Consider the following 18,697-nt stretch of genomic DNA (forward strand, 5'->3'; position numbering starts at 1 on the left):
GTTGCCAATTTTTCGTATTTTCTTTCGTTAGTCATGTCCATCAAGATCAGTGAGAAAATCAAGACGCTGGGCCCGAACGACCCATTTTTCTCGTTCGAGTTCTTCCCGCCCAAGACTGAAAATGGATTGCGCAACCTGTACGCGCGGCTCACCAGAATGTCGCTTTTAGGCCCGCTTTTTGTCACCGTCACTTGGGGGGCAGGCGGCACAACGGCGCACAAGACGCTGGATCTCGCGGTGACGTGCCAGCAGGAGCTTGGCCTGACCACGTGCCTGCATCTCACGTGCACCAACACCTCGAAAGAGGTCATTGACGACGCTCTTGAGCGGGCCAAGAAAGCAGGAATCCGGAACGTGCTGGCTCTCAGAGGCGACCCGCCGAGAGACGGCGTCGATCCCGAACGTCACGGCCACTTTAAATATGCCGTCGACCTTGTGCGGTACATTAGAGAGGAGCACGGCGACTATTTCTGCGTCGGAGTGGCTGGGTATCCGGAGGGCCATGTGGAGGGGGCCGACAACAGCGACCAGGACATGAAAAAAGATCTGCCTTATCTGGTGGAGAAGGTGAACGCTGGGGCGGACTTTCTAGTGACGCAGATGTTCTATGACGCGGACAAGTTTGTGCACTACGTGAAGACGGTGAGGTCGACGGAGGAGATCAATAACAAGGACCTGATTATAATTCCTGGTCTGATGCCAATCAATGGTTATAGCATCTTTCAGCGCGCGTCGAAACTGAGCCACGCGTCGATTCCAGAGCCGCTGCTGGAGAAATTCCCCGAGGATATCCAGAACGACGACGACAAGGTCAAGGAGATCGGAGTTGATGTGTTGTCGGAGATGATTTCTAAAATTCACAAAGACACAAATGGCGAGATTCGCGGGTTCCACTTTTACACCCTAAACCTGGAGAAGTCGATTGCACAGATCATCAACAAAAACGAGCTTCTTTCGCAGGTGCTGAAGAAAAAAGAGGAGGAGGAGGAGCTTGAGGAGGAAACGGTTTCTGACGAGGACATTGACGAGGCAACAACAACAGCTAAAAGAGCAGCGTATGCTGACAGGTTCCGCCAGGTGAATAACCAGGTTATAGTGGATGCTCCGATGAGACGTTCGGGAGCTCGAAACTCGATGTCGCAGGTCAAGACGATAGTCTCGATCTCGTCGGGTAAGGGTACGCTGGGCAAGGACGCCACGTGGGACGATTTCCCTAACGGACGGTTTGGAGACTCACGCTCGCCCGCATACGGTGAGATTGACGGTTATGGCCCGTCGCTGAAAATGACTTCTACCAAAGCTTACGAGCTCTGGGGGTACCCAGAGAGCTTGAAGGACATTTCGAAGATCTTCACCAACTACCTGAGCGGCAAGATCAACGCGCTACCGTGGTCGGAATTGGGATTGAATCCGGAAACAGCGTTGATCCAGGAGGAGCTCATCCGGCTGAACGAGCTGAACTGGTTTACGGTCTCGTCGCAGCCGGCCACAAATTGCAGCAAGTCGAGCGACAAGATTTTCGGATGGGGTCCGAAGAACGGCTACGTTTACCAGAAGGCGTTTGTGGAGATGTTCATTTCGAAAAAAGATTGGGAGACGTTGCTGCCTAGACTAAATGCCAACGAATACGTTACATACTATGTTTCCGACAGCAGGGGGGGCTATGCGTCGAATTTACCCGGCCAGAAGAGCAACTGTGTTACGTGGGGAGTTTTCCCCGACAGAGAGATTGTGCAAACGACCATCATCGAAGAGGAGTCGTTCCGTGCATGGAGCGAGGAGGCGTTCAACATCTGGCGAGAATGGCAGATGTTGTATGCGCGTGGGTCTGTGTCGCACAAGCTGATCTCGCAGGTGCTGGAGCAGTACCTGCTAGTAAGCGTGATCCACCACGACTATCCGAATGAGCAGGCTCTATGGGAGCTGTTGCTGGAGGAGTAAACCCCGAAGTGTATAATTTACCCGGTGTAATTTATTTCACGTTTGAAATTCTGCAGCTCGCGACGGTACAGGTCTTGGTTCATGTGGGGTAGTTCGCCGCCTAGAAAGCGGCAGATGGAAGATGTGAGCTGGAATGCCGAGCCAAACACCACTGTGGCGCCTTTTTGCACCAGCAATTTTGACCCGAGTCTGACCGGGTACAGGTCCGGGCTACTCCGTAAAAATGGCAGAGGCTCGATTTCGTGTGCGTAGCAGAAATTCCCGTGCGCGTCCTGGAGCGTGAGCCGGTACGTGGGGGAGGCCGCCTGCGTGGGCCAGTGTTCTTGAGCGTCGCCGTCGACGTTTGCGGACCGGATGACCTTCTGTTTGCGCGGGCGCGACTTGGTCTGGCGGTCGTAGAAGCCCTCGTTCGCGTCGATCAGCTCGACCAGGCTCTCGATGTACGAGATCGCCGACCGCGACACGTCTCTGATGGCGACTATCTGGAACAGCGTGTCAGAGGCGAGTGCAGACACGTAGGGCGGCACGGGCTCTGCCGCTGGCACGAACGGAGTTAGCAGGTGTTTGACGCCGTCGCACCGGGCTTTTGTCAGATCCAGTGACCGGAGAGCCTCCATCGGGAAGGGTCTTATCACGATTTTTTTTTAGGGCGTAAATTATCAGTCGATTGGACGCGCATAGTGGAGAGACATTTCGGAAAAAAATTCACAGAGCGTGCATGACAGCTGCACCGCCGCGCTTACTTCTGCACGGAGACAATTAAGGAGTTGCTGCCTTTGGTGAGAATCGACTGACCAGGCGTCATTCGTGCGGCTCGGGATGCCCAGATCGGTGGGGAACTCCAGCCTAGTTAAATATATGTCTTTGGTCGTCCCCATACTCATTTTCCCATGAAAACTCTAACCAAGGTTATTCTTAACAACAAGTACCAGCTCGAGAAGCGGATTGGCTCCGGATCGTACGGAGTGGTATACTCTGCCCGCCACCTGTTCACGGGCAAAATGTACGCCATCAAGATCATCCTGAAGAACCAGTCTGTCCACGGCAACAAGAAGCTGCTCGAGCAGATGGAGGCCCAGATCCTCGAAATGGCCCTCGCTAACGGCGGCAGCCTCGCTGCCAACCTGCTCAGCCTCGACATGATCGAGCAGAACGGCACGCATTGCAAAATCCTCAAGGAGATCAGCCTGCAGCTCAAAGTGCACAAACATCCCAATATCCTGTCGCTGTACAAAGTTTACGACCTGAAGCCGGCGATTTTCGTCGTGATGGACTACTACCCGGACGGCGACCTGTTCAACACGATTGTCGAAAAACAGCGCTACAAAAACGACCCGTTCCTCATCAAGAGCGTGTTTCTCCAGCTCGTCGACGCCATCACCTACTGTCACTCGAAAAACGTCTATCACTGCGACATCAAGCCCGAAAACATCCTCGTCGCCGATAACGGCACCAAAATGATCCTCGCCGATTTCGGTCTCGCGCTCCAGGATCACCACATCGAGTCCAACATCTGCTGCGGTTCCAGCTACTACATGTCGCCCGAACGCATCCAGAACTTCTGCCAGGGCTTCGACTCCAAAGACGCGCACTCGATCCACCTCGAACGCTTGCTCCAGCCATCCTCCGAGGGCCTGCGCGAAAACGTGCGGTTCCCCACCAGTGCCGGCGACGTGTGGTCGCTGGCCATCATCCTAATTAATCTCGTCACCATCAGAAACCCCTGGCTCAAGGCCTCGCTCCAGGACACCACGTTCAAGGCGTTTGTCAAGGACCCTACCGTGCTGATGCGCATCCTGCCCATCTCGAGGGAGCTCTTCCACATCCTCTGCAAATACCTCCGGCTCAATCCGTGGGAACGCGGAGACCTGTTCGAGTTCCGCCAGGACGTGCTCACATGCTCGCGCTTTGCCGAGTCCGGCCCGCTCTCCATCGACTCCAGAATCGACCTTGCCGACCAGTGGCAGTACTCGTGTCAGGTGCCTGTTGATCACGTGCAGCTCGACAAGATCAAGAGCAGAGAGCGCGCCGTGCCCGAGGAGCACGAAACAGACCACATAATAGATCTCCCGCTGCCAAAGAAGCGTGGACAGTGCGGCAACTGCGCAGACTGCGGCTATGGCTTGCGTCCCACGCCGCAGCCCGGCGTGTTCAACCGTCTGTTCCACGGTAAGGGGTCAGACGAGCCGTACTCCGGCGCTGAAAACGACAACATCCGCGTGATGATCCACGGCGTCGACTCCGACGCGTCGAGCGTCTCCAGTCTCAGCATGGCGAGTCAGATCGCCGTCAACGGGTGCTCCTACATCAACCTCGAGTACTGATCTATAGAATCTTACGTAATGCATCAAAATCGCACTCGCCAGCCCGAGCGCCAGCACATCTCTGCACCGTACAAGTTGTGGAATATACTTTTCACCTTTGTATTTTTCGCTTGATGGACATTGGAGTAGGGTATGGTGCACAGCGCGGCCCGATGCGGAGGCAACTAGCTCGTACCGGTAACAAAACCAAGCTGGTCGGGGGTGTGCTCTTACTCTTCTTTCTGTGGTTTTTCTTTGGCCGCAAAAGCCGTGGGGCCCAGGAGCCCGCGCAGGAACTAAATGACGTGCAAAGTTTGATCCAAGAGCGAGAGATCCGCCGCGAGAACATCCAGTACCTTAATTTCCGCAGGCCGTTCGTCAATCCGGCCACTCTGGCGCTGATAAACTACGACAATGGCGGAAATATGGTGATGAAAAAAGACTCTGACTACGTGCGTCTTGTGTCCGAGCGGCCTAATTCCGTCGGGTACGTCTTTTCTCGGCTGCCGATCTCGCTTCAGGATGCCGACTCGTTTGAGGCGATCGTCGACTTCAAGATCCATGGCCAGCAGACGCGGATCTCGCTGATTGGCGACGGCATGGCTTTCTGGCTCACGAGCCAGCCGCTGAGCCAGGGCGACATGTTTGGCATGCAGGACGACTACCATGGGCTTGCAGTGATTGTGGACACGTTCAAGAACACGCCGGGCAAGATGCGTGACAACAGGGGCGCCAGCAGCTTCCCAAGGGTTTCGATCCAGAGCAACAATGGGTTTGCAGACAAGTACAACAAGGACGACGACGGGACGGCGACGGAGATTGGCAGCTGTTCGCTGCACAGGGCGTACAACACGCGCATGGACGCGCCCTCGCGAATGCGTGTGCGGTATATCCGGTCGTCGGGGTATTTTAGCGTCGAATTCGATATACTGGGCAACGACAACTGGAAAACCTGTTTCAGCACGACAGAGCTTGCTGCGTCGCTCGTCCCAGAGACGCCATACGTGGGGGTCAGTGCAGAGACGGGCGAGCTGTTCCACAACGTTGATCTGTACGGCATAGAGGTGAACTCGCTCAAGGACTCTGCGGGTCGTCCTGTGCAGTCGATCGACGCGCTGATCGACCGGCTCGACGACAGAATCGACGCAGAGACAAAGGAGAACGAGGCCAAGAGACGGCACCGGCGGTTCAACAAGCCCAAGAAGACCATGGGTCGGCGCTCCGCGAGCCGGCTCAGGCGGGCTGAAGAGCGCGCCAAACAGCTTAACAAGGAGTTGTACAACGACGAGCGGGGAGCCATTGGTTATTTCTTCAACCTTCTGTGGCGTCTGTTCACGTACACTCTGTACACAGCCATGGCTGTTGTTCTAGCGTATATTGGTCTTCTGGGCTATCGCGTTTACCGCGACAAGCGCAAGAGACGCAACCAGCGGGGATTACTGTAATGGAAATGAAATAAATTAAAATTTAAAAAAAAATAGCATTTATTTTCCATGCTGTATTCGATCTACATCACGTCGCGGTCTGGCTCGCTTCTGTACCAAAAAGACTTCAAAACGATAAATTCGCCGATCACCAAACAGAGGTCCAATGACTACCTCGTCATTGCCAGCACATTGCACGGAGTGCATGCCATAGCGTCGAAGCTGACGCCGCCGGACGCGGTGCACAATTACCAGAAGGCCAAGACGCTGGCCAACTCGAACCGCACAGGGCTGCGCGAAATTGCCACATCGCAGTTCAAGATCTTCATGAACCAGACCGTCACCGGCATCAAGATCATCGTGTTTGCGTCGCCGGACATGGATGAGACCAAATTTGCCCCCATCTACGACAAAATCTACGAACACTACTGCAATTACGTCCTCAAGAACCCGTTCTACCAGCTGGACATGCCCATCAGATGCCAGCTATTCGACACGCACCTGAACTCTGTGGTGGCCGGCTGCAATGTGTAGCGTCGCCGTCGCGTCGATAGAAAAAATCTCGATCAAATAATTAATTACAGCTTTATTTTTTCCCATGCGTGACATTATCGTCTTCTCTGGGTCCTCCAATCCAGAGCTCACAGACCGGATCTGCCGCAACCTCGGCCTGCCGCCGGGCAAGGTTGAGCTCAAAAAGTTTGCCAACGGCGAAACGTCGGTGCACTTTGGCGACTCCGTGCGGGAAAAAGACGTTTTTATTGTCCAGTCGGGCGCAGGCCACGTTAACGACCTCTTTATGCAGCTGCTGATTATGATTTCCGCGTGCAAGATGGCTTCCGCAAAAAGGATCACCGTTGTGTGTCCACTATTCTTCTACTCGCGTCAAGTCGAGTCTCAGGCCAGTAAACGGGGTGTTCCTGGAGGGGCCCAGCACAGAGGGTCAAAAGTGCCCGATAGCGTGCCGCAGTCGCCGAAACTGCCATCTAGGGTCAATGTCCGCGACCCAAGCCCGAGAAACGTGCTCAGCCACCGCGCCATCAGCACTAGCTCGTCGCTCAAGACACTGCACACCAACGAGGCCTCGATCGCCAATCCAACAGGATACCGTTCCTGGATAGCCCAGAGCGGCACCTTGATTGCGAACCTGCTCACCTCGGCCGGTGCCAACCATATAATCACCATGGATCTGCATGATGCCCAGTTCCAGGGCTTTTTCGACATCCCTGTGGACAATCTGCTGTCCAAACCATTATTCCAGCACTATATTACAAACTACGTGCCAAATTATAAAGACTGCGTGATAGTGTCGCCGGACTCTGGCGGAGCGAAGCGTGCTGCTGCCATAGCGGATACGCTGTGCATGCCGTTCGCCCTGATCCACAAAGAGCGCCGGCAGAAGGTCGACACAGCGCAGGCGCAATCGGAGCTGATGGTGCACTCCAACCCGTCCACGTCGAGCTTAAACAGTGTCAGCTTCGCAACTCCAGGGTTCCCAGGCCGCCACTCGCCGTCCAGCGCACCCAATGGCCAGCCTGCGGCTGACCAGCAGTACGTCGCCACGACGATGCTTGTCGGAGACGTCCATGACAAAGTCTGTGTGGTGGTGGACGATCTGGCAGACACTTCCAACACTATCACGCGCGCAGCCAGCCTGCTCAAAGACCAGGGCGCCAAATACGTGTATGCGCTGATCACGCACGGCATCTTCAGCGGCGACGCTATGCGCAAGCTCAAAGAGTCGCAAATTGACAAAATCATTACCACCAACTCGGTGGACCAGGCCGCACACGTGGCGGAGCTGGACGCCAAAGAGATGGTCATTCTGGACGTGTCAAGAATTTTGTCCGAGGCAATCCGCAGAATAAATAATGGAGAGTCTGTGTCCATGCTGTACGACCACGGGTGGTGATCAGCCCATCTTCTTGGCCATCTCGCTCTGTTTTTTGCGCTCGGCCTCGATTTTCTCCAGGTCCTTTTCTGTGATTAGATGATGTGTATGGTCGCCCTTGATAGAACCGTGACACCAGTCAATTCCGTAGAAAAACGAATCCCGTTGCAGCTGGTCCATCGTGGTCCTTTTGTCGGCTGCCACCGTGAGCATGCCGCCAATCAGCGGCCGTGAGGCAGCTGGCAGCAGCTTCAGCAGCCGGCCTGAGCCCGACGAAGCCTTGCCGTCCTCGCCTGGTTCGCCTACAAATGCCCGGTACGACGAGTCTGTCGTCTTTGGAATTTTCCATGGGAACCGTCTCAGAACCATGCAGCAGAACATAATGGCCAACGACCACACGTCGGCCGGCCGCGGGTCATAAGAGCCCATCGACAGACACTCGGGAGCCAGATACGGGTCTGACCCAACAATGCCCCGAACCGGGATGATGTCCTGGTCTGGATCACTGTCGGGCATTCTGAACCTTGCTGCCGAACCGAAATCGATCAGCTTCAATATTCCCGTCTCGCTCACCACACAGTTGTCGAGCTTCAAATCGCGATGAGCAATTCCCTGGCTGTGAATATAGATCACACCTTCGGCCATCTGCTTGAAATAGCAGTATATTTCGTCTTTCGACATCACTCCACCCATGACAATTGTAAAGAAATCATACTTGCAATACTCCATCACCATCACGTACAACGTGTGTTCGTTGAGGAGCTCATAAACACGAACAATGTTCTCGTGCTCCAGGTCCACGAGCAAGTTGTACTCGTTGATCACCTTCTTCCGGTAATCGTAGTCCGACTCGCGCGACGTCTGCGGCCGGAATTTCTTAATTGCAAATACCTGTCCGTCAGAAGGCCGACGCACAATCAGGACCGAGCCGCCTGCTCCTTCGCCCAGCACGTTCTTCTCCACGGCAGCGTCCGGAATCTCGCCGTACTGTGCCACCAGCTTGCGCACAGCCATGCGCTCCTCTCGGCCATCGGGCTGAGGTGGCAACACCGGCTCTGGCTTCGGCTGTTCTTTGTTGTGATGGTGGTGGTGGTGGTGGTTGCCGATCTTGAGCTTGTTGAGCTTGTGCTGGATCACCTGGTGCAAGTGTTCCTGCTGCTCCTTGGCCTTGGCGGAGCGGTGGATCGGCTTTAAAAACCGCTTGAGCGACAGGTGTCGCAGCGACGACGAGTCGGTGCTCCCCGCGGTGGAAGCATTGCTGCTGTTGCTGACTCGCGGTGTGAGGTTGGACGAGCTTGGCGTCAGGGACACCGACGGGGTGTTGTTCATGGACGCCGTGCGGCTCGGAACGTTCGGGCTCGACCGATCGGAGCCCTTCCGGAAAAGCTTAGCCAGCACATGGCTTCCGCTGCCCGTTCCGACGTTGCTGGAATGCGACTGGAGCGACGACGACGACTCGTTGCGTCTCATGCTTACATTTGAGACCGAGACCTGGCTCTGTGACAGGTCCGTCGGCTTGGGCATGGTTTTGAGCGTTCTAGACTGACTTTGCGAAAGAAGCAATGGGACAAAACAATGAGAAGCGTTAGGTAGTAAATTATAAAAAATATAGAAAAAAGGGCGCCGATCGACGCGTCGGAGCTACCCCCAGTCCCAGAACCGTTTCGAGTCTCGGCGCGGCTTAGAGCCGTTCTCCTTCTTCAAAAACGGCACCTTCTCGCCGTGCGTCGGGTCGCCCGAATCATTTTCGTCGCCAATGTTCATCGCCTCGCTCACTGCGCTCTCGCCAATGACAGTCTTGCTGACTCCACGCACGCTCACGATGTTCTCGATGATCCCGCTGTTGCTCCTCGTCGAATGGCTCGACGCCATCGGCAGGCTGATGGTGTGCTCAGTAATTTCCGAGGCTGCAGACGGCAGCGGCGACGTTTGGTGCTGGACGTCCGACAAGTCGACCGACGACCGCTCACTCTTCTGGGTCGGAATGGTGAACCGTTTCTGAACGATCTTGTGCTGTGTGAACGAGAGCTTGCGCGCTGTCGGCTTCTTGTGGCTCTCGGCAGACGTTTCGCCATTTTCCTCGGCAGAACCGTAGTTGCGTGCCACGTTCTCCGGCGGCGGGTCCAGCTGGGGCTGTTTCTTGATTGTCACGTGAGCGTTGTTCGTCTGCAGCGGATTGACGGCCAGGTTCGACGGCTTGATGCCGTTGGCAATCGTCGAGTTGATCTGTGTGTTGTGGACTGGCTCGGCCGGCGGCGACTTGAATCTCAGCGTGCTGTTCTCTCGCGGTGTCTGGGTGTCTTGGCTATCGCGTTTCGGGTAGTAAGCGGGCGCCGGAGGCGACGACTGTCTGGTCTGAGAATTCTGAGAGTTGGCTCTCGAAGCGTACAGGCTGTGCAAGTACGACGAAACGTTTTTTTTCGCCAGCGGGCCGGGGATGCTGCGGCGAATGTTTTTGTTCACGTCGACGTAGACGTCGCTTTCGTCGACAATTTCCTCGCCAATCAGCTCCTCAATCACGTCCTCCAGCGTCAAAACGCCAACGGCCCCGGTGTCCATGCCGGGCGTCGTGCTCACAATCACCATGTGCGACTTTCCCTCCTGGAAGTAGTTCAGAATGTTCAGACACGAGGTGTCCAACGACGTCTCCGGCAGTGTGGCCAACGGGAACGACGAGACGGGCAGCGCGTCCTCCGGGTCGTAGCTGATCAGAATCCGCACCAGCAGCATGCCAACGAAGTTGGTTGGCTCGCCAGGTAGATGGATCGGGATCCGGGAAAATCCAGCATTGAATATCTCCTCCACCACCTCCTCGTCCAAAATACGGTCCGAAGGCAGCGTGTAAACTTTGTCGATCGGGGTCATGATCGCACACACAGGCTTCTCCTTCAGGTCCAGCACTGCGCTGATGATGGTGACCTCGTCCTGGTTGAGTCTCTCGACGCCCATCGTCTTGTGCAGCGTGACAAGGGTCTTGAGACCGGACTTGCGGTACGCAGTGCCATGGTCCTGGCCCAAAATGTAGTCTAGCAGCAGCGCAATAGGGTACGCCACCGGGTACATCAGGTACATCAGAACGAGCACAAAGGGCGCGAAATATGCTCCAAGTTGCAGGCCGTAACGGACACACACGGACTGCGGGATGATCTCGCCGAAAATCACGATCGACGCGGTGGCAGAGAAAACGGCTGCAAACCCGCCGCCCAGAAACCTGTCGAGCATCACCGGCAACGTCTCGTTGGTGATCACGTTTGACAGCAACAGCGTCACAAGCACCCAGTGCTTGCCACGGCCAATCAGTTTCAGCACCTCGTGCGCCCATTTGCGCTCGCTAGGCGTCCCGCTGTCGGCAATCACCTTTAGGTACAGCTCGTCCTGGCCCATGAGCCCCAACGTAAGACCGGCAAAAACACCGCCGAGCAGAACTAATGAGATCGACGCAACCATGTACATGTAAAACTCGCCATCAGACAGCGGCTCGTGGTGTTTGCTGGCCGTGTGAATGACTCCCCTAGCCACTAGCCCCTTCACGGGAAGGGGCAGTGCGTGGGAGAAATTGGGCAGCAACGATACAAGGGCTAGTAAACTCTTGTACAGTTGGTTTGTCGGGGGAAGCTTGCTGGTGTGCGATCGCGGAAGATGTTTGGACATGCAGTGTGCAAAGAATAAATACGAGGTGTTAGCGAATCAAAATAATGTCGCTTTTTGCATATATTTATTTCACTTGAATTAGTTTCTGCGCCACATGGCCCGTGGCGGATTTATTTCTTATTTGCTTAAATACATTTTCAGCTTGCCTACAAGCAAAGGTCACCTCTCCATCCTCACTGCTGCTTGCACTCGGCCGGCTGCTGCGCCTTGGCGGTGCCGGCCTGACCTGCTCCTTCTTCCTCCTCCTCCTCGTCTGCATCGCTCTCGTCTGCCTCAGAATCCTCCTCCTCCTCCTCGTAGTCCTCGTCCTCACCGTCGTCATACTCGTACTCCAACGCCTGTCCCGTGAACCAGTCAATCGCTCTAGGAAGCAGCTTGTCCTTAAACAGCTCGCCGATCTCGTAGTCGAGCTGCAGTCTCTGCTCAAGATCCTCCTCCTCTTCCTCTTCCTCCTCTTCCTCTTCCTCCTCCTCGGCCTCTTCCTGCTCCTCCTTGCTCTTTGGTGGCTGTGGCGGGTTGAAGAAGTTGAAGAACGAGTCCACGGCCGTCAGCTTCTCGATCGTTCTCACTTGCTTCGTGTGCTTGTTTCTCTGTTTCCGCTTCTCGACCGTGATCGTGAGGTTGTGGTCGTTGTCCTTCCATTTGATGTCGCAGCCCTCTGCGTGGTCGTAGACAAAGTCCCGCGAGTACCCGAGCTCCTTCTGGTAGTAGTAAGTCTTCACAAGCTCCTTGTTGGTGAAGTAGTCGTTTTCCTCAAACTCGAACACCAGTCTGAATCCCAGAGCATCGAAATACTCCAGTCGAATGTCGATCAGGTGGTTCAAGGCCTCCGAGTCCCGGTCCGTGATCAGCTCGGCGATCGGACCCAGGTTTTCCATGGCCGTGAGCCAGAAGCTTGGCACGCCCTTGACGTCCTTCAAACTCTCGTCGATCTCTGTTTTGGTCTCGTCTGCCTCCTCTTCCTCGTCCTCTTCCTCACCCATCAGGGCCTGACCCTCCTCGATCTCTTCTGGAGCAGGCTCCAGCGAGCCTGTGACGAGCTTCTTTCTCTTTTCAAAAATCGGCTGGTGCTTCTCGTGGTACTTCTTCTCGAGATTCAAAAGCTCCATTTGAAATTCCGCCTCCAGCTTGAATTGTTTCTGTTGCAAGGCCTTCAGTCCGTACAAACGGTTTTTGATCTTCGGAGGAAGCGCCTTCACATAGCCCGAGTCCGTACCAACAAGCGTGTTCAGCTTACCCTCGATCATCGACAAAATGGCAGGGTTGGCCAGCAGTTTTTTGCGTAGCTCATCGTCCTCCTTTATTGTGGACGGGATTGTAGGCAATGGAGCATTCTTCAGATAGGATCCACTCACAGAGGCCGGTGTGTTGTGCGGAGTAGGTGCCTGGGCAATGTTACCCTTCTTGATAGGCTCAGACATCGCTAATTAATTTGTAACTGTGTTTGTTTGCTGTATAGGCAATTTTAACTGTTTCGACTCTTCTTTTCTCGGGAAAAAAAACGTTATAGCGACTAGTCCTACAGAGATCTCTTGAATGCGTCCGTTTCGTTTTATCGCTAGTCGGTGTTTCTATGTTATCACACCTGATACAACTGATTTAACACTCCACTTGACAATTTTTTTTTTGCGTGGCCAAAATCGCGCCTTCTAAAAAAGTTTCTGGCGGTGTTAAGAGGTTCTCTGTATAAAGAAAAAAATATGGTGCTCAGATATGCCCTGCTACCACGCGCTGCCTAGTACACCACCTCGCACCAGCTCCCTGCCGTCTGCTCCAAATGATGTTCGAGCAACCGGCCCCGCTGGAACTGTACACTCGGGTTTAGATCTGTGTCGAATCGATCGTTCAGCAGTCGATACGCTTGCAGAAACTCGGCAGCCAGATCCTCCTCCTGCTGTTGCACCATGCAGCTCGCTATAGTGCGCACCGTCTGTCTGTGTACGACGCGGCAGTGCAGAGCCAGCTCCGTGATCTCCAACAGGAACAACGCGTCCGGCGCTCGTCGACCGATTTTTAGTAGCTGCTGCATCAGATACATGTTCGGCACAACATTGTGATCCACAAGGTCCCTCAGTATCTGATGCTGCAACCTGGTGGTCGCACTTTTTATGTCCATGTCCCAGCCGGCCATATTTCGCGCAGACAGCGAGTAGTTCAGCATGCGTCCCATGAACGTGGGAGACACGCCGCATTGCTGCTTGTACATCCCATACACCGATTCGAGCGTGACTATGCCTTTCAAGGAGTCCAGCAGCTTGAAAAACTCGCCGAGACCGAGCTTCAGTCCCGATTGGTGCATGTCGTGCAAAAAGTGCACTCCAAAGGTGTCTTTGCGTAAAGCATGCGGACAGTTGCACAGATACCGTATGAAGAACTCCAGATCCTGTGCTTGCATGTACAACGGTGCCGGCCGGGGCAGTGCGAAGTATGCCTTTTGCAGCCGCGATATTCCAAGGTGGTCTCTTCGCAGCTCTTTGAAGAACTTCAGGTATTGCGGTGATGAGAGCGGGTCGATGACCCGAGAATTATTCAGCTTTGCCTCGTATCTCTGTTTGCGCGCATTGTAATATTCGTGGCTCACGATTGAAGACTCTGTACCGGGCACCTCTGTACGATCAGTTGGTCTCTCAAACTGGGTCAAATATCGATCTGTCGCTCGTTCAAGAGTGTAGGGTTTATCTGAGACAACACTGCTAAGCAACAGCTGCTTGAGATCGCCGTATGGCACCGCTTCGCGCAAAAGCTCGTCCAGTCGCTTCCTGATCCGGAACCGCGCACTAGCCATCTGGAATTCGCCACTTGAAGGCCCATTGAGCCACGAGAGCTTCACCTGCCGCATCTGCGACACATTGCGCAAAGTCTGCAACGACAGTATCGGTCGAAAAGGCTGCATTCGCAACAGACTCGTCAACATCCAAACAGCTCTATGCGGGGAAATAAATAATCCTTATTTTTTTATTTTTGTATCTGGTGTACGGATGCCCCCATCACATACGGATCTCGTAGCTTTTCGCTCTAGACAGGTATGTGACGCTCTTGACTGTGGCGTAATTCATGGTGGGCTCGTGCACTTTGAAAAACTTAACTTTGTGGCCTCCCACAGAATACGAGTCGATCGAGAAGCTGAGCGAGATCGGCGGCTTGGCAGCCACAGCGTCGGCCGGAGTGTTGGGCACGGCAAACTGCAGCCTGTGCTTCTGGCCGCCATTCATTTTCTTGAGGCTCCATTGCACCACGTTTTCCTCTTCTACAAGTCGGCACTTGCCAGTTTCTGTGTTTGCCCGCAATTTCGACGTTCCAGGCGGCACAGGGATTCGGACAACAACGTTAGTGGCAGCGACGTTCGACGGATATGCAGACTCCAAGTCCACCGTGTAGGACGACTCGGAGCCACCGCTGTAGGGCTCCCTGGTGGTGTAGACGTTGAACGGCGGGTTTTCCACGTCTGTGCGATAGCTTAGCAGCTCGAACTTGCCGTCGGGAGGAATAAATTTAATTATTCTGTGCTCGTCGAAATCTTTGAGGTTGACGCACTGGTGGAACGTACAGTCGCTAGATTTGAATTCTTGGTATGCGTCGTTCTGGTTTTCGTGGACGAGGCCCAGCAAACACGTTGGGATCCCGGAGAGACGGCAATCCATTAAAATGCGACCCTCGACAAACGACCGCAGTACAAAACCGTTCGCCGTGGTGAGCAGGTTGAAGTCCTCGATGAGGTCGATCTGGACCAAGTTTTTCTTGTATTTGAGTGCCTGCGGCCGCCAGGGGTGCGATGCGGCGGTGGCGTCGAGCGGAGCGTTGATGATCTGTGGGAGTTTGCCCGCAGACTTGCGTCTGATGGAGCCTGCTTTTGCTAGCAGGCCACTGGCGGTGCTGTTTTTAAATCTGCCGGTTTCGGCAGCCTGCAAGGACAAATACGGCCGCAAAGTGGACAGGTCCAAGTTGGAGACATGTCCGGACTCTATGGACTCGTCAAGAACCTCGTAAACGAGCGGAAAGTGGGCCTTGACGTCGTCCTCGGTAACGTTGTCCAGCTCGAAAAGCCGTTTCAGCAGCTCCACAAAGCGATGGAGGTACTCGAGAACAATTGAAGCATCCACATTGGAACGCGTGACAGCGACGATCCACAGCGCGCCGTGACGTATGTGCAGAAACGAAGTGGAGCCCAGGGTCAGCACGGGAGACTTTATATCGGAACATTTGGAGATGACCTGGATGCGGAACACTTCGCAGACATTGCGGCGGACGCCGTCACGGAACAGCCGCGAGATCAGCACCTCGCCCTTGCCGTTATATACGAAGAATGCGCTGATCATGGTAAGTACATCCGTGCACCTGAAATGGTATTGAGTGCACAAAAGTACAAATAATCTGGTTTGAGCTGCGAGCCAGATCCGGCACCCTCGCACCGAGCTTTAGAAAATAAAATCTGTTTTTTCTGGAAAATGAGCTGCAATCGGCCATGGCACGGGGCAACCAAAGAGAGCTGGCAAGACAGAAGAACCTGAAGAAGCAGCAGGAGCAGGCGAAGGGGCACAAGAAGGAGGGCGACCCGAAGAAGAGAATGGAACGCGACGCGGAGATCCTCCGTGCAAAACAAAAGGCGGCCGAGGAGCGCAGACAGGCCGAGGCCGCGAAAAAATAGAGGAAATGCTCACTACGTAGACCCAATAGACGAGTTGTTTTCTATTTAGCTTCGATCTCGAACTGTTGTGTGGCCTGGGCGGTTTTCTCCACGTCGTAGAGGAACTCGAAGTAGGATTTGTGGAAGTGGTGCAGACGAACGAAACCGTCTTCTCCTCCAGATGCGTAGCACGTTCCTTTAGGATGCACGGCCACATAGTTCAGCGGGCCGAAATGGCCCTTTACACGGCCAATTTCCTCCTCGAATATCTTGTGGTAGAACCTCGACTCGAACTTACCCTCCGACAGCGACGTGGTGGTCACCTCTCGGGCGTCCTGACCTCCTCCCAGAATCACAAACTCCTTGACCGGCGTGATGCATGCGGAGTTCATCGGCACGTCCGCAGTGTACCGCTTGAGCAGAGACAGACGGTCAACGTCGTACAAGCACGCAGTCTTGTCCTTGGAAGAAACAATGAAATACGTCTTGTCGGGCGAAAACTGCAGGTCTGTCAGCAACATTTCCTGATTTTTCGTACTGCCTAGCAGCTCGCCCGTCTTGGCATCATACTTGCTCACTTTTCCGTCTGCGTGGGCAGCCAAAATGTAGAATGCTCCGTACGACCAGCCTGCCACGGTGAATCTCGAGGCAGGGCCGTCCTCGTTGACGATTTCCAGCTTCGGAGTAGATGGTTGCGCGTTCTGTGTGTGATCGATGTCGAAAATCTTGATTTTACCCGTCTGGCCCATCACCTGGTCGGTAACTATCAACACCTGGTTGCCGTCCGGGCTGAACTCGACTCTTTTAACCGGCGACTCCAGCGTCCATGTGTGAATACATTGCCCGTTCTGTGCCTTCCACAGCTTGGCAGTAAAATCAGCGCTACCAGTCACAGCGTAGTCGGTCTCGGGATCGATGTCAATCGACCAGATGGTACCGTTGTGTCCAACAAAAGTCCCCAGTCTCTCGCCGTTCGACGAGTACCAGACAGACGCCTCTTTACCTTTCGAAACAGAAAAAAGAAGGTCTCCCTCCCTGTTGAACTTCACTTGGGTCAACGAACGGTCGTGACCCTTTAACATCAAAGGTCTCATCATGGTTGGTGAAATATTTAATTTTCCTGAAATTTTTTACCCACTAATAAAAAGGTCGTGCGTGCGCAATCTACATCTGTGTAGCATCTCGTCTGGCCGTCTGTAACGTCCCCAGCTGCTGCCAAAACGCACAAGCAGTCTCATCCTTATCTTTGTGTCCCCAGATTACCATTGTTTTTCTGCTCTCGCAGAGTTCGCGTGTTTGGGCAGAAATGCTGCTCCCGTCCAACGCAACGCAGATGATGCTAGCCGCAAGTCTCTTTTTCGTGTTGGCATTGAAACTCGTCACCTGTAGTTCTCGCTCTGCCATGTGGCTCGTCACGGGCTCGCAAATTTCAATCTGCCAGTTCTGATATCGTTGCGTATTCCTGCGTTTCTCCAAATGCTCCTGAATGATCCGAAAATAGTCCTTTTGCGACTGGATCACGAGGACTATATAGTTAACCCCCATCAGTGCGGACTCGACAAACACGCACACCCGGTCCTCCAAAAAGTCAGTCATGCAGCCGGCCAATTTATCTGGTACCTGCGCTTGTGGCTCCACCATGACCCGGAGCCTGCCTTGGTGTTCCATTATCTCATCTTCTATTTTGAGACGCGTGAGTCTCTCGCTGTTCACTTTCTCTTGGATCACAGAGTATTCTTCTTGCGCAGTTGTATAGTCTGTCTCAATGAAGAGCTCCACTTTCGCGCTCACTGCCTTTAGTTTCGAAACCAGCTCGTTTTTCTGTGTCTCGAGCGCCAACATCTGCTCATCCAGCGTTCCTTTGTAATTTTGCATTCTGTCAAGAGCAGCCTTATGTTTTTCGATTGTGCAGTCCAGCTTTTTCAACGATTCCTCCTTTTTCGACAATTCGTCTTTGGCTCGTCCCAACTTAGTTCTCAGCTCAAGAACCGCCCGCCGCGGCTCACATAAATCCTGTTCCTTCCGCTTATTCTTCGCCCTTATTTCAGTGTCCACCTCTGACAGCACATCGTTAAGTTTGCGCTTGTTATCTGCCTGCAACCGTCGCAATTCCTCCTCTAGCTCTGTATTCTGTATCTCTAATTTTCGCAGCTCCTGTACCCGTACACGATCCTCCTCCTCATCCCGTAGTGTGGTCTGCATCATTTCGTGTATCTGAAGCTCTACCTCCCGCACTTTTTCGCGCGATTTCTCGTCGAGCTCCTTTTTCTTCACTTCCAAGAGTTTTTTGTTGTGTCGCACCTCGTTGTCTATACTTTTGTTCTTTATCACCAGCGTTTTGTCCAGATTCTCGTAGTTTGCCTTAAGATCACCTATCAGACTCTGTATCTTGCGTTTCTCGCGAATGATCTGGTTCTTCTCGTTTGTAAGCTCCTGGATCTGGGCCATCACCACGTTGATCTTCTGTATAAGCTGTGTGGTCTGTTGTTTTTCCAGGATCAAATCTTGGTCAACGTATGCCTCCAGAATGTCAATATATTCTTTGGGCGTTCGGTATTTAGCAGGGGCGGGCTCCACATTAGTTGAGGACGGCATGGGAAGTATGCTTCTAGAGCTATTCCCCCCGCTAATGTGTCGTAGCGACCCAGTGGGTGTCACGGTTCGTCGCGGAATAAGAGATTTGCGACGGCTGCTGATGTTGCCGTTGCTCATTTTGAAGGGAATACCTGTCCAACAAGATAAATGAGCTCTATTTTCTTCTTGTTATATATCAATATTTACTATTTACGTTTTGTTGCGAGGCTGTGGAGGCTAGTGATTTTCTAACTGAATTTATTGAGCACTAATAGCTTGAAAGAGCAAT

The 18,697-nt window shown here is 53.7% G+C and overlaps 13 protein-coding genes across 13 annotated transcripts; 5 read left to right on the forward strand and 8 right to left on the reverse strand.

Annotated features, from left to right (window-relative positions):
• Positions 1-33: 33 nt before the first annotated feature.
• HPODL_00022 (Isozyme of methylenetetrahydrofolate reductase) lies at positions 34-1,941 on the forward strand (the record flags this gene model as incomplete). The annotated part of the gene is made up of 1 exon (XM_014081457.1): positions 34-1,941. One exon carries the CDS (start codon positions 34-36, stop codon positions 1,939-1,941), a length of 1,908 nt encoding a protein of 635 aa, XP_013936932.1.
• A 17-nt stretch (positions 1,942-1,958) lies between these two features.
• On the reverse strand, positions 1,959-2,558 carry HPODL_05074 (uncharacterized protein; the record flags this gene model as incomplete). Its single annotated transcript, XM_014081458.1, has 1 exon — positions 1,959-2,558. The coding sequence occupies one exon, from the start codon at positions 2,556-2,558 to the stop codon at positions 1,959-1,961; it is 600 nt and encodes a 199-aa protein (XP_013936933.1).
• A 273-nt stretch (positions 2,559-2,831) lies between these two features.
• HPODL_00023 (Cytoplasmic serine/threonine protein kinase) lies at positions 2,832-4,265 on the forward strand (the record flags this gene model as incomplete). Its single annotated transcript, XM_014081459.1, has 1 exon — positions 2,832-4,265. The coding sequence occupies one exon, from the start codon at positions 2,832-2,834 to the stop codon at positions 4,263-4,265; it is 1,434 nt and encodes a 477-aa protein (XP_013936934.1).
• Positions 4,266-4,378: 113 nt separating this feature from the next.
• HPODL_05075 (Conserved hypothetical membrane protein) lies at positions 4,379-5,689 on the forward strand (the record flags this gene model as incomplete). Its single annotated transcript, XM_014081460.1, has 1 exon — positions 4,379-5,689. One exon carries the CDS (start codon positions 4,379-4,381, stop codon positions 5,687-5,689), a length of 1,311 nt encoding a protein of 436 aa, XP_013936935.1.
• A 48-nt stretch (positions 5,690-5,737) lies between these two features.
• On the forward strand, positions 5,738-6,202 carry HPODL_05076 (uncharacterized protein; the record flags this gene model as incomplete). The annotated part of the gene is made up of 1 exon (XM_014081461.1): positions 5,738-6,202. The coding sequence occupies one exon, from the start codon at positions 5,738-5,740 to the stop codon at positions 6,200-6,202; it is 465 nt and encodes a 154-aa protein (XP_013936936.1).
• Positions 6,203-6,266: 64 nt separating this feature from the next.
• HPODL_00024 (ribose-phosphate pyrophosphokinase II) lies at positions 6,267-7,580 on the forward strand (the record flags this gene model as incomplete). The annotated part of the gene is made up of 1 exon (XM_014081462.1): positions 6,267-7,580. One exon carries the CDS (start codon positions 6,267-6,269, stop codon positions 7,578-7,580), a length of 1,314 nt encoding a protein of 437 aa, XP_013936937.1.
• Positions 7,581-9,083, reverse strand: HPODL_05077 (uncharacterized protein; the record flags this gene model as incomplete). Its single annotated transcript, XM_014081463.1, has 1 exon — positions 7,581-9,083. One exon carries the CDS (start codon positions 9,081-9,083, stop codon positions 7,581-7,583), a length of 1,503 nt encoding a protein of 500 aa, XP_013936938.1.
• A 117-nt stretch (positions 9,084-9,200) lies between these two features.
• HPODL_00025 (Protein MAM3) lies at positions 9,201-11,210 on the reverse strand (the record flags this gene model as incomplete). The annotated part of the gene is made up of 1 exon (XM_014081464.1): positions 9,201-11,210. One exon carries the CDS (start codon positions 11,208-11,210, stop codon positions 9,201-9,203), a length of 2,010 nt encoding a protein of 669 aa, XP_013936939.1.
• Positions 11,211-11,383: 173 nt separating this feature from the next.
• HPODL_00026 (Protein that interacts with mitotic cyclin Clb2p) lies at positions 11,384-12,631 on the reverse strand (the record flags this gene model as incomplete). Its single annotated transcript, XM_014081465.1, has 1 exon — positions 11,384-12,631. One exon carries the CDS (start codon positions 12,629-12,631, stop codon positions 11,384-11,386), a length of 1,248 nt encoding a protein of 415 aa, XP_013936940.1.
• A 314-nt stretch (positions 12,632-12,945) lies between these two features.
• Positions 12,946-13,995, reverse strand: HPODL_00027 (uncharacterized protein; the record flags this gene model as incomplete). The annotated part of the gene is made up of 1 exon (XM_014081466.1): positions 12,946-13,995. The coding sequence occupies one exon, from the start codon at positions 13,993-13,995 to the stop codon at positions 12,946-12,948; it is 1,050 nt and encodes a 349-aa protein (XP_013936941.1).
• Positions 13,996-14,197: 202 nt separating this feature from the next.
• HPODL_00028 (AP-1 complex subunit mu-1) lies at positions 14,198-15,526 on the reverse strand (the record flags this gene model as incomplete). Its single annotated transcript, XM_014081467.1, has 1 exon — positions 14,198-15,526. One exon carries the CDS (start codon positions 15,524-15,526, stop codon positions 14,198-14,200), a length of 1,329 nt encoding a protein of 442 aa, XP_013936942.1.
• Positions 15,527-15,896: 370 nt separating this feature from the next.
• HPODL_00029 (Eukaryotic translation initiation factor 3 subunit I) lies at positions 15,897-16,931 on the reverse strand (the record flags this gene model as incomplete). Its single annotated transcript, XM_014081468.1, has 1 exon — positions 15,897-16,931. The coding sequence occupies one exon, from the start codon at positions 16,929-16,931 to the stop codon at positions 15,897-15,899; it is 1,035 nt and encodes a 344-aa protein (XP_013936943.1).
• A 67-nt stretch (positions 16,932-16,998) lies between these two features.
• HPODL_00030 (uncharacterized protein) lies at positions 16,999-18,429 on the reverse strand (the record flags this gene model as incomplete). Its single annotated transcript, XM_014081469.1, has 1 exon — positions 16,999-18,429. The coding sequence occupies one exon, from the start codon at positions 18,427-18,429 to the stop codon at positions 16,999-17,001; it is 1,431 nt and encodes a 476-aa protein (XP_013936944.1).
• Between the last annotated feature and the right edge of the window lie 268 nt (positions 18,430-18,697).

The sequence above is a fragment of the Ogataea parapolymorpha genome, chromosome I, assembly GCF_000187245.1.
Source record: "Ogataea parapolymorpha DL-1 chromosome I, whole genome shotgun sequence".
Taxonomy (NCBI): Eukaryota; Fungi; Ascomycota; class Pichiomycetes; order Pichiales; family Pichiaceae; genus Ogataea; species Ogataea parapolymorpha.